The sequence below is a fragment of the Hyaena hyaena genome, unplaced genomic scaffold (genome assembly GCF_003009895.1).
Source record: "Hyaena hyaena isolate Hyena2069 unplaced genomic scaffold, ASM300989v1 scaffold_648, whole genome shotgun sequence".
Lineage (NCBI taxonomy): Eukaryota > Metazoa > Chordata > Mammalia > Carnivora > Hyaenidae > Hyaena > Hyaena hyaena.
Window position 1 is genome coordinate 374,334 of NW_024081279.1, and position 11,571 is coordinate 385,904.

The following is an 11,571-nucleotide window of genomic DNA, read 5'->3' on the forward strand; positions in this document are numbered from 1 at the left end:
ACAATATGATCTAATTTTAATTTAAGGGAAAAAAATACACATGAATTAAAAAGGTAGAAGGTGTATATACCAAAATACTTATTTACAGTGGCTTTTCCCTGGTGTTGAGAACACAGGTAATTTTGTTTTTGTTTTGTGCACGCGCGCACACATACACACACACACACACACACACACACACAGTTTGTAAGCAAGATTATAATTCTTTTATAAAAAGGAAGAAAAATCAATGGTCTCTGAGATGCGGGATTTGTTTAGTTAGTACTGCAGTAGGACCTCAGTCCATAACTGAAGGTTTTGTTACTTTCAGGTAGGTTTTTAAAATCTTAATTTATATAATTAGAATTGCTTCCCAAGTTTAGTGATGCTTATCTTTTTGAGGGGGAAGCGGAAAAATGCATCATGACAGTCCCTTCCTTTTCTCTTTATTTTGGGCCACCTGCTCAATCTCTGATCTACTGAAGTTGCTCTATAAACCGATCTCCCTGCTTTCCTTGGCCATTCTGACCACACACAGGTGTGGCACATGGGCCCCTGCGTCTTGTCTCCATTCCCGAGTAACAGGAAATAGTCCTAGTGATATCTGGTTACTCCTGAGTGTTTTTTGAGTGTTCAAAGAAAAATAAATTATTCCAGAACCATCAGGAATGAGTGATTCTTTTGCATATTTACCTGCTTCCTTAAATATAACACTAAGATTAGATTAAGATTACTATACTTGGTTCATAAGCATTTAAATTAATGTACTACATAGTATTTCAGAGGATTTAACAGTGTCTGCATTCAGTTCCTTCCTTTTGTCTTTGTCCTTCTCGTCACATACTTGCAGCAGAGCACTCTGCTGCTTTTAAAGTCTCAAAAGGAGGGAAATGTCAGAATATGTGTCATATTATTTTCATTTTCATGGTAGGAAATAGCTAATATCAAGCACTCACCTGGAACTTTTTAATCACTTTACATGTGCTGTACCTGTTTTGGTTTATTTAGTCTTTACAATCTTTGGACTGTGTGGTTATTGAGGAGATTTAAAGCTGAGAAATGGCACCATAGTTAAAGTGGCAGATGGTAGAGTCCCTAATTTCTACCATTTCTTTCTCCTTTCTGTTTAGGCAGCAGTGAAAATGGTCTGGTTTCTGCTTTCGATTTTGTCATGCTTAGGTGGAAAAGCTCACGTTACAAATGCAGTATAGAACAGTCTTTGGGATCTGTGGTGCATTTCAGTTCTAGTTGTGTCATCTTATGCAATTTTATTTCTAAAGTGGAAACAAAAGTTGTACCTACCTTTATCAGGCTGCGAGGATTAAAAGAGAACATGTACACAATGACTAGCATGGGCAGGTGTTCCGTGTTAATAACTCTTGTCGCTGTGGGCTTGTTCCAGCTACTGAGCAGTGACCAACCAGATCTGTTTGTATCTGGTTTCCTAGTGTGACCTGTTTTACCACTGGCCCTTTGCTTAAAAAGAAAAGATTCCCTACCTGGCTTTCTCCTCATTAATTCTAGGCTTAACATTTTACTCTGTGTATATTATTTGGCCAAAAATATTTTTTCATCCAATAGTTAGTAAAGCATAAGCTTCAACTTAGTGTTTTGCAAAGCATTTTCCATGAAAGCTTAATGACTTTTTATATGAAACTCTGCATTAATACCATTATGAAAAGTGCTTTCTGGTTTTTTCTATGCTCCTTGGAAATTTTGGTTTTGAGTCACATTTATCTTTGGATCACATATGAGTAGCTTTATTTTGCTGTTTGTGTTTATTTTGACTAATACTTTTTTCTTCTAAAAGTTAGACTATTGCTAATCAAAGCATAATGTTTAAAAAGGGTTATTATTGGACGGGCACCACAGTTAAAGGAATGCTTTAGGACAGATGTCTCATACCTGATACTTAAGCTGGAGCCTAGATGTCCATGTTGAGATTTCCTAGGAAAAAAGAGGTTGAGCTGGGCGTTAAAGAGTGTTCAGTAGATTCTATTTAGATTTGTGCTTATATTTTTAGGTGACCGAGTTATCGATGTGGGGTCTGAATGGCGAACTTTCAGCAATGATAAAGCAACAAAAGATCCATCTCGAGTTGGAGACTCTCAGAATCCTCTTCTGAGTGATGGAGATTTGTCTACCATGATTGGCAAGGTAATAAATCCACTCAGCAGGAAACAGAAGTATGGACTGACCAAAGACCTAGGGGGTTGGGAACTTTGCAAAAGTGTTGGTCTCTGCCCCCGTGAGGAATCTTGACCTGGGAATAAGATTTACCAGTAATACTGTTGTGAATGATTGTTCCCTTATACATTTCTTCCACACAGATCAAAATTACAGTCTTTATATCTCAGGCCCTTGTTTTCATAAAGCACATTATGCACAAAAATTGAGTATAGAATGATCTTTATGAGTTTTTATTGATATGTTCCTTGAATATTATGAATGTCTTCCCCCACCCCACCCCACATTACCTAAGATAAATCGTAGGTCAGTATAACCTATTCTCTAATATTGGTGAATTTATGACTTACCCAAATGACATATATAACCTTCACGTTCCTCATCAGTAAAGTGAGAATAAGGGTGCCTCATAGAAGCATTGAGGGTTACATGGGAATGTACCGTACAGTATGTATAACACAGCATGTAGTGTGTGTTCAGTAAGTGGTAGCTGCTGCTATTAGATAAGGCAGGAGTGTAATCTGTCTGGCAACCTGTCTTTTTTTTTTTTTTTTTTTTCTCTCATCTGAATTGGAAGTAGTAGTGGCAATATTCCAGAGAACTAATCAAGTGATGCTATTTCAGGACTTCATCTATACTACTGCATAAGTTATTAATTGTTTTTTCATGCTCTATAAAATACATATAAAATTTGAAAAACGGTGTAGGCTAGGTTAAAAGTTGATAATATCTTAAGTAGGTGATTTCTGCATTTGCTTTAGCCTTATAGGCTGAGTAAAAAGTATACAGAGAACATTTTAAAATCTAAGGCTGCAACTAATGGACACTGTGACTTTTTTAAATGTTTATTTCTTAATAGGAAATACATGACTCATAACACACATGTAAAAAGAACACAATAGATTTTCTCTAACGCAGTTCCTCCCACAACCCCCTTTCCCTGTCAAGAACACGGTAACCACTGTCACTAGTTTTCTCCCGTATCCTTTGACAGTTGTTTATGCCTGCATGGCAAAAATTCTCAAGATGCTACATTTGTCATATACAAATTTCTGCATGTATTTGGGAATATTTCTGGACACTGTCCTTTCTCTCTCCTGGTCTAGTCAGTCACATGTCACATCACACTGTGTTAATATCCAGTAGTATTAGGAGAAAGAATATTGCTCTTCTTTCTTAGCATTTTCTTCACTAGTCTTTTCCATTTAAAGGTTAGGATCACTTTGTTTAAAAAAAATTGGTTATTATTTTCAGTGAGGTTTTGGTTAGACTTACTTGCCACTTGACCTAGAAAATAGACTTCTTCCTGATAAATCTTCCTGTCCAGAAACATAGTAGGTCTTTCCATTTCCTTAAGTTGTGTGTGTCCTTCAGAGGATGTCATAAAGGTCTTGAATGTTTAAGTTGATTCTTAGATACTTCCCTTTTTTGTCGTTTTGTATTGGCGGATTTGTTTATCATTGTCTTCTGTTTAGTTATACATGTGGAAGCTATTGATTTCTATTTTGACCTTGCCTCCAATGAATTCTGTTATTTTTAGCAGTTTTACAGTGATTTGAGTGTTCTAGGTATACAAAAATACTATCTACAAATAGTTTATTGCCTCCTTCTCAAATTAGTACTTTAAAATTTTCTCTTGCCTAATTTTAAAATAATTACACCAGTATAGTTAATATAATTTTTATCTAATTACATTGTGTAATTATAATTACATTATATTGGCTAGTTTTCCTTGTATAGGCCTACCTCCGAGATACTGTGGGTTTGGTTCCAGACCACCACAGAAAAGCAAATATTGCAATAAAGAGAGTCAAATGCCTTTTTTTAGTTTCCTTGTACATACAAGAATCATACTTACGCTTTACTGTAGTCAATATATTAAGTGTGCAGTAGCATTATGTCAAAAAAATGCATGTAACTTAAAAATATTGTATTGCTAATAACCATAACCTGAGCTTTCAGCAAGCTGTAGTCTTTTTGTTGGGTCTTGCCTCTATGTCGATGGTTTCTGAATGGTAGGTGACTGTGGCAAAAATTTTTTTAAATTATTTATTGATTTTGAGAGAAGACACATGCACGTGCAGGCAGGGGAGGAGGGTGGGGAGAGAGAGAGTCTCAAGCAGGTTCTGTGTCATCAGCACAGAACCCAGTGTGGGGCTCAATCCCATGATTTTGAGTGAGAGCATGACCTGAGCAGAAATAGAGAGTCAGACACTTAACCAACTGAGCTACCCAGGTACCCTGGAGATTTCTTAAAACAAGACAATAATGAAATTGGCTCCGTCAATTGACTCTTCCTTTTCACAAAAGTGATTTCTCTGTAGCTCACGATGCTGTTTGATAGCGTTTTACCCACAGTAGAAGTTCTCTCAAAATAGGGGGTCAGTCCTCTCAAACCCTGTGGCTGCTTTCTCGACAAAGTTTATGGAAGTCCTAGATGGCATCTTCCAGTAGAAGGCTGTTAGATCTATGTTGAAAATCTGCTGTTTAGTGTAGCCACCTTCATGAATTCTCTTAGATGCATCTTCTAAATAACTTGCTGCAGCTTCTACATCAGCACCTGCTGCTTCACCTTGCACTTTCTGTAGTAGAGACCGCTTCTTTCCTTAAGCCTCATGAACCAACCTCTGCTAGCATCCAAATTTCTCCTGCAGCGTCCTCATCTCTCTCTGCCTTCACACAGAGGAAGAAAGGGCTTTCCTCTGGATTAGGCTTTGGCATAAGGGAATGTTGTGGCTGGTTTGATTTTCTCTGCAGATCACTAAAACTTTCTCCCTGTTAGCAGTATGGCTATTGCATTTTCTTATCATTGGAGTAGCACTTTTAATTTTCTTCAAGAACGTCCCCTTTGCTATTTGGCACAAGAGGCCTATCTTTTGGCCTTTTCCAGCTTTTGACTTGCCTTCCTCACTAAGCTTAACATTTGTAGCTTTTGATTTAAAATGAGAAACATAGGACTGTTCCTTTGACTTGAACACAGAGAGGCCATTATAGGGTTATAATTAGTCTGATTTCAGTATTGTTGTGTCTCAGGGAATAGGGAGGCCTGAAGAGAGGGAGAAAGGTGGGGGAACCAGCTGCTCAGTGGAGCAGGGAGAACACACAGATTTATTAAGTTTGCCATCTTAGAAGTGTGCAGTTTGTGGAGTCCCAAAACAATTACGAGAGTAACATCAAAGATCACCGATCACCATAATATAATGAATAAGTTTGAAATATTGCAAGAATGTGACATAGAGATCTGGAGTCAGGACATGCTGTTGGAAAAATGTTGCCAATAGACTTGATCCATGTAGGGTTGCTACAAACCTTCCATTTGTTGACATCAACAACAACAAAAACAAAATACAGTCTCTGCTAGTGCACTGAAGTGAAGCACAGTGAAACAGAATATGCCTTTTTCTCTCCATTAATCATTGCTCTGGCTAGAGCCTGGAAGAGTGATTTTCTAATATGAAGAAGTACCCACCCATTTGTAGTGTTTCGTGAGTCTATCAAAAAGTGGCTTTTGAGTTTTGTTTGCTTGCCTTTATAGCACCTTTGGAGATGGTCCTTTGATTTTTCTCCTTAGGTCTGTTAATGTGATAGTTTGTATTATTGGATTGTCTCACAGATGTTCATTGAAACCATCTTCCCGTGGTATTTGTTCTACTAAGGAATAGGGAGGAGGCACAGGGTAGATTTCTCAGGCATATGGAGTCAGATCGTGTAAGTTAGGTTTTCTTAGAAATGTCTGTTCGTTCATTCTTGTAAAACTTTTTTTCCATAAGGTTATAAAACTTTGTTTTATAGGGTACAGGAGCTGCAAGTTTTGATGAATTTGGCAATTCTAAGTACCAAAATCGGAGAACAATGAGTAGTTCTGATCGGGCAATGATGAATGCTTTCAAAGAAATCACTACGATGGCAGACAGAATCAACCTCCCTCGAAATATAGTTGTAAGTTCTTGCCTGTCTCCATTAAGCTATTCTGGCCTTGACTTAGCATAATTTAATGAACATATGAAATTTTGATATTGCAACTAATTAAATGGCCTAGAGTTAATTAAACTCCGTTTCTTTGCTTTGAAGGATCGAACAAATAATTTATTCAAGCAAGTGTATGAACAGAAGAGCCTGAAGGGAAGAGCTAATGACGCCATAGCTTCCGCTTGTCTCTATATTGCCTGTAGACAAGAAGGGGTTCCTAGGACATTTAAAGGTAAGTTTTTAGTTGCGGAGATAAAAACATTTTCTATGTTAAAGTAACAGAGTGAAGTCCAGGAGCTTTGACTCTACATAGCTAAGTCATGTCTCCCCAGTTTCCTCAGTAATCCATCTTTGTATCATTTCCAGACGCCTCCTTATTTTGTTCCTGACACAGATCTTAACCATGTTCTTTTCCAGCCGTTTTAGTCATTCTAGTCCATGTAAGTTCCGTGTTCTTTGCTCATGAGATCTTTTGACTAACTGTATCTTGTGGGGTTTGAGGCCTGGCCTCATCGGCCAGAATAGGCCTTTGTTACCGAGTGCATACCCTTGATGCACGGGGAGCCATTTCCGCTCTAGTGCAGGTCTCTACAGGTGAATCGGGCCTCAGAACACATTCTGGAGTTCTGCCATTTGCACTTTCACACGTAAGTTGGAGGCTTTGGGAGAACTCGTATTTTTTATCCAGTTTGCCGTCATGAATATGTGATGGCCTGTTGGCCGAGCTGCTGTGACACTCACGCTGACTGGCCCTGCCACAGTTCATTTTAGCTGGACTTTCATTCATCAGTGAATGCTTCACGACGAGGCAGTGGCTTTTATCATCTTCATCTTTTTGTTATTACAACTAGAGCCAAGGCTTTTGGTCTGAAAGTGTTTGGTAGTTTAATATATAGAATAACAGGGTCAGGTATTTGATCTCATTTTATTATAATCTGTAATCTCAGGGGTTGCATGTACATATGACATTAGGTAGCTTGAGAAGTACTCTTTAGCTTCGAGTATTTTTTTTTCATTTCCTTGGTAGACATGTACCTAACAACAGATTAATATATAAATATCAGTAAAGTTTGGATTAGTTGAAGAAACTTATTTGAATTGAAACTTCAGAGTTGATATTTTGAAATATTAAGAGCCTACATTTAACTTGTCTCAAAGACTTTTTTAAAGCTAAAGTAAAATTGGTATGTCATATACCAGAAGTATATATACACCATCTACACCATGTGAGTTTTGGGCGGATAGTAGTGTACATTTATCCCTTGAGCAACATGAATTTGAACTACGTGTGCCCACTTACACACTGGTTGTTTTTTATATAGTACTATAGTTTCTCTTCCGGTTTTCTTTAGCTTACTTTATTGTAAAAAAGAGTCTATATATTACACATATATGAAATCAGTGATGACTGTTATTGATAAGGCTTCCTGTCAGTAATACCCTATTGGTAGTTAAATTTTGGGGGAATAAAGAGTTCTCTGTGGAGTCGACTGTGCCGGGGGCTGGCTGGCACCCCCTACCTGAGTCGTTCAGGGGTCAGCTGTAATTTAACATCTGTAATCACTCTGAAGTAATCACTAAAAGTCTAGTTACCGGCCGTCACCAGACAGTTGCGTCCCTTCACTTGTTTCACCCACTCCCTGATTCTTTTCCCTTCTGGTAACTGCCAGTGTGTTCTCTGTCCATGAGGTTTTATTTGCTCATTCTTTGTTTTGGGTTTTTTTGGATTCCACATACAAGGGAAATCATTTGTCATTCTCTGACTTATTTCACTTAGCATAGTACCCCCTAGGTCCATCCATGTTGTTGCAAATGACAAGATTTCGTTCTTTTTTTTATGGCTGAGTAGTATCCATTGTATTTATATTCCATCTCTTCTTGCATGCATCTCTCCATTGATGGACATTTAGAGTGTTTCTATTTCTTGCCTGTGGTAAAGAATGCTGCATTGAACACAGGTGTGCGTATATCTTTTCAAATCAGTGTCTTAGTGGTCTTTGTATGAACACCCAGAAGTGCAATAGCTGGATCATAGGTATTTCTGTACTTAGTGTTTTGAGGAGTTCCATATTTCTTTCCTTAGTGGCTGCACCAATTTACATTCCCACCAACAGTGCATGAGGGTTTCCTTTCCCCACATCTTCTCCCCTCTCCAGGACTTGCTGTTTCTTGTCTTTTTGATCATAGCCATTCTGACCAGTGTGTGGCAATATCTCATTGTGGTTTGGATTTGCATTTACCTGTGATTAGTCATGAGGAGCATCTTTTCAGATGCCTGCTGGCCATCTGTATGTTGTCTTTAATGCTTATTCTGATCCTCTGCCCATTTTTTATTCAGGCCGTTGAAGGCATAATTGCATTTTTGCAGTTGGAATATATTTTATAATCAGAAATGATGTATTTTGTAATGAACTGTATGACTCACATGGATTTAAAACTTTTTTTTTTTTTTTTTCAGAAATATGTGCCGTGTCACGAATTTCTAAGAAAGAAATTGGTCGATGTTTTAAACTTATTTTGAAAGCTCTAGAAACCAGTGTGGATTTGATTACAACTGGGGACTTCATGTCCAGGTTTTGTTCCAACCTCTGTCTTCCTAAACAAGTGCAGATGGCGGCCACGCATATAGCCCGCAAAGCTGTGGAACTGGACTTGGTTCCCGGAAGGAGCCCAATTTCGGTGGCGGCTGCAGCCATTTACATGGCCTCCCAGGCGTCGGCCGAGAAGAGGACCCAGAAAGGTAGGACTCTTCCTCAGGAAGGGCAGTGATGAAATGGGGAAGTTGTAGTATGTGGTTGTATTTCCACCTTAAGTACGAAGCAGGTAAATGTCCCAACCCACATTTAAAGAGGTAGTTTCTTAGAATCAAAACTGACAAGCAAAATGCTACATTTTCTTAAGTGGCTCCTAAACCAGAATGTTCGTGGAGGCGTAATTCTGTATGGACACGCTTTTTTCCCATCCGCTTTAAGTATTTTAGTTTGTACATTTTTCATTTCTAGAAGTTGTTTTTGTCCCACCTAAACATTATGTTGAATAGTTCTTTTTTCCCCCCTCGAAACTTAGCCAAAATCTTTTTTGTATCTTGAGAGGTGGGGACCATGCCGTTTCCTGCTGTGGGGCGTGGGCCCTGCACATGGGCACTTCGTACTGACTGGCAGCTGTAATATTTCCTCTCTGCCTCTTCTCTTCTTCCTTTCATACGTTATCCACTTTCTTAGTCAAGATCCTGACAGAAGTAGTTCAACCTGCTACAGCCAGTTTTGAGTTTACTGTCTTAGGGGAACTTTCCAACAGAAGTACTAAGTGAATTTCTTTACAGACATGTGTTCGTTAGTTACTTTCGGGGTCCAAGAAAAAGGAACGGTGAGTTCAGAATTTAAAAGGTAGTGGAATTACTTGCTGACATGACTCTTATACCCTGTTCAGAACAGCCTTTCCCCTCTGCTTAGGCCGTATGTTTCTATATTAATAAAAGTAATGAATTACATAGAATGATTAGAAAGAGCCAACCATTAGTTATTTAAATGTGCCATTATCTGTTCCCTTTGGCCTCCATATTATTTTAAGGAAATTTTGAGTCTTCTGTTAAAATTGAGAAGTTAAAGCTAAGCAGGTTGTCCTTACCTTTGGTCTAATGAGCACAGAAATGTTTATTTTGGCACTTTCTGCTGCTTGTGTTTTACGTGAAGTTTTTTGTTGTTAAGGCCCCTTTCTTCCCTTCCCAGCAGCCAGTTGACATTCACTGGTATCTGTGTGTAGAGGGTAAGAAACTGACAGTTAGCTCCTTGCACAGTGATGGCCGCCGTCCACACGGGAAAGTCATAAAACCTTAATGATTTGAACTGAGAATAGGTTACGGTAAAATGAGTTTAGTGTTCTAAAGCCTGTGTTTTAAAAATCCATTTTGTTTAAGTATTTATAACCAAACAGTTGTCAAGTGGCAATCCTTTGGGACCTCTTTTAATCAAAAGGAAAAAAGGTGACACTTAATGACTTTAAGGGTAAAAGTGGATCTACTGTAAACTAGCAATCCTCATGAGCGCCCTGTGCCCACTGTGCTGCTCATCAGAATGAAAGCACCACGTTATGCCGGAACGAACCGCTGTATTAAGTAGCTGTTGAATATCTGAGGCTGTGGAACAGTATTTCTAGTATGATTCCCTTTCAGTTTGAACCTTTTTAACAGAAGAACCTTTTAAGGAAAGAACCTCTTAACAGAGTTAACCATAAGTTAATTAACTAGAAGCAGAAGTTTGAAACCCAGACATGATAAAGTGAGTTTCTTCACAAGAATGTGTTCATGGGTTACTTCCAGGATCCTCAGAGAGACTTCTGTGAAGAAAAGTCCGTTCTAGATACTATGGCCAGTATAGTAGTTACCACTCATGGTGCTGTGCCCTGGCCACTGTTCGGATGTTTCACATGTCGTAAATCCTTTCATACTACTGTGACAGCCCTTTGAGGGAGTAAGGGCTACTGCCATTATTATTGTTACTACCTGTAGCCATCCTTCCTGCCGCTTGGTAGGTATTTCCATTGTCAGGCTTTAAAAATAAACATTTCTGGTTTTGTTTTCTCACTGTGGATTTTATACTACCGTATTTCACACACTGGAATGCAGGTAGTAGAAGGGAGATCCGATGGATGTTATACTTAATATTTTGATTTTTGTCTTTTAGAAATTGGAGACATTGCTGGTGTTGCTGATGTTACAATCAGACAGTCCTACAGGCTGATCTATCCTCGAGCTCCAGATCTGTTTCCTACAGACTTCAAATTTGACACCCCTGTGGACAAACTACCACAGCTGTAAATCAAGGCAGCTGTCAAACGCCTGTGAACACTGAACTTGGCCTGTTGTACATAGCCTGTACCAAGTGCTGGATTGAGCCTTTCTTTAATAAGGAAAAACAAAAGACATGGTACGCATTCCAGAGCTAGATATGAATTGCTTGGCATTCTGTATGTATATACCAGTGAAACATATTTAATGATTTAAATTTCTTCTTGGATTTGCTTTCTTTTGTAGCAACCTAGGAAACTGTATTTTGGAAGATATTTGAAATTATGTAATTCTTGAATAAAACGTTTTTCAAAACTAAAGTTTTTGTTATAATTACATGTTCTATGTAATATATGATATAATTACAAATAATGCAGATCATTGCAGCTAATAAAGCTGATAGAGGTCCTTGTTTTGTTTTTTCCCATTTCTATATTTAGGAGTTTTTAAAAATTATAACAAAATCAGAGGTTTGGGGAACCACTTTGGACACTGAGAACATCAGAGAGGGTTGGGGGGGGGGAGTGGTGTGTGTGTGTGTGTGTGTGTGTGATAATTTATTGACTATACATAAAGAAAAGCAAGATGTGATGAACTGGACCTTGAAAGGCACTGGCTCGAGAGCTAGAAAAATGTTTTTGCATTTTTCT

General features: G+C 38.3%; 1 protein-coding gene across 1 annotated transcript in view; it reads left to right on the top strand.

The window, feature by feature from the left end:
• Positions 1–11,241, top strand: part of GTF2B (general transcription factor IIB) — a 35,516-nt gene extending 24,275 nt beyond the window's left edge. Inside the window, exons 4-7 of the mRNA XM_039216638.1 lie at positions 5,959–6,105; positions 6,238–6,367; positions 8,594–8,875; positions 10,818–11,241. Coding sequence (XP_039072569.1) covers positions 5,959–6,105; positions 6,238–6,367; positions 8,594–8,875; positions 10,818–10,951 — 693 coding nt within the window. The 3' untranslated portion in view covers positions 10,952–11,241. The remainder of the gene's footprint in view (positions 1–5,958; positions 6,106–6,237; positions 6,368–8,593; positions 8,876–10,817) is intronic.
• Positions 11,242–11,571: the final 330 nt, after the last annotated feature.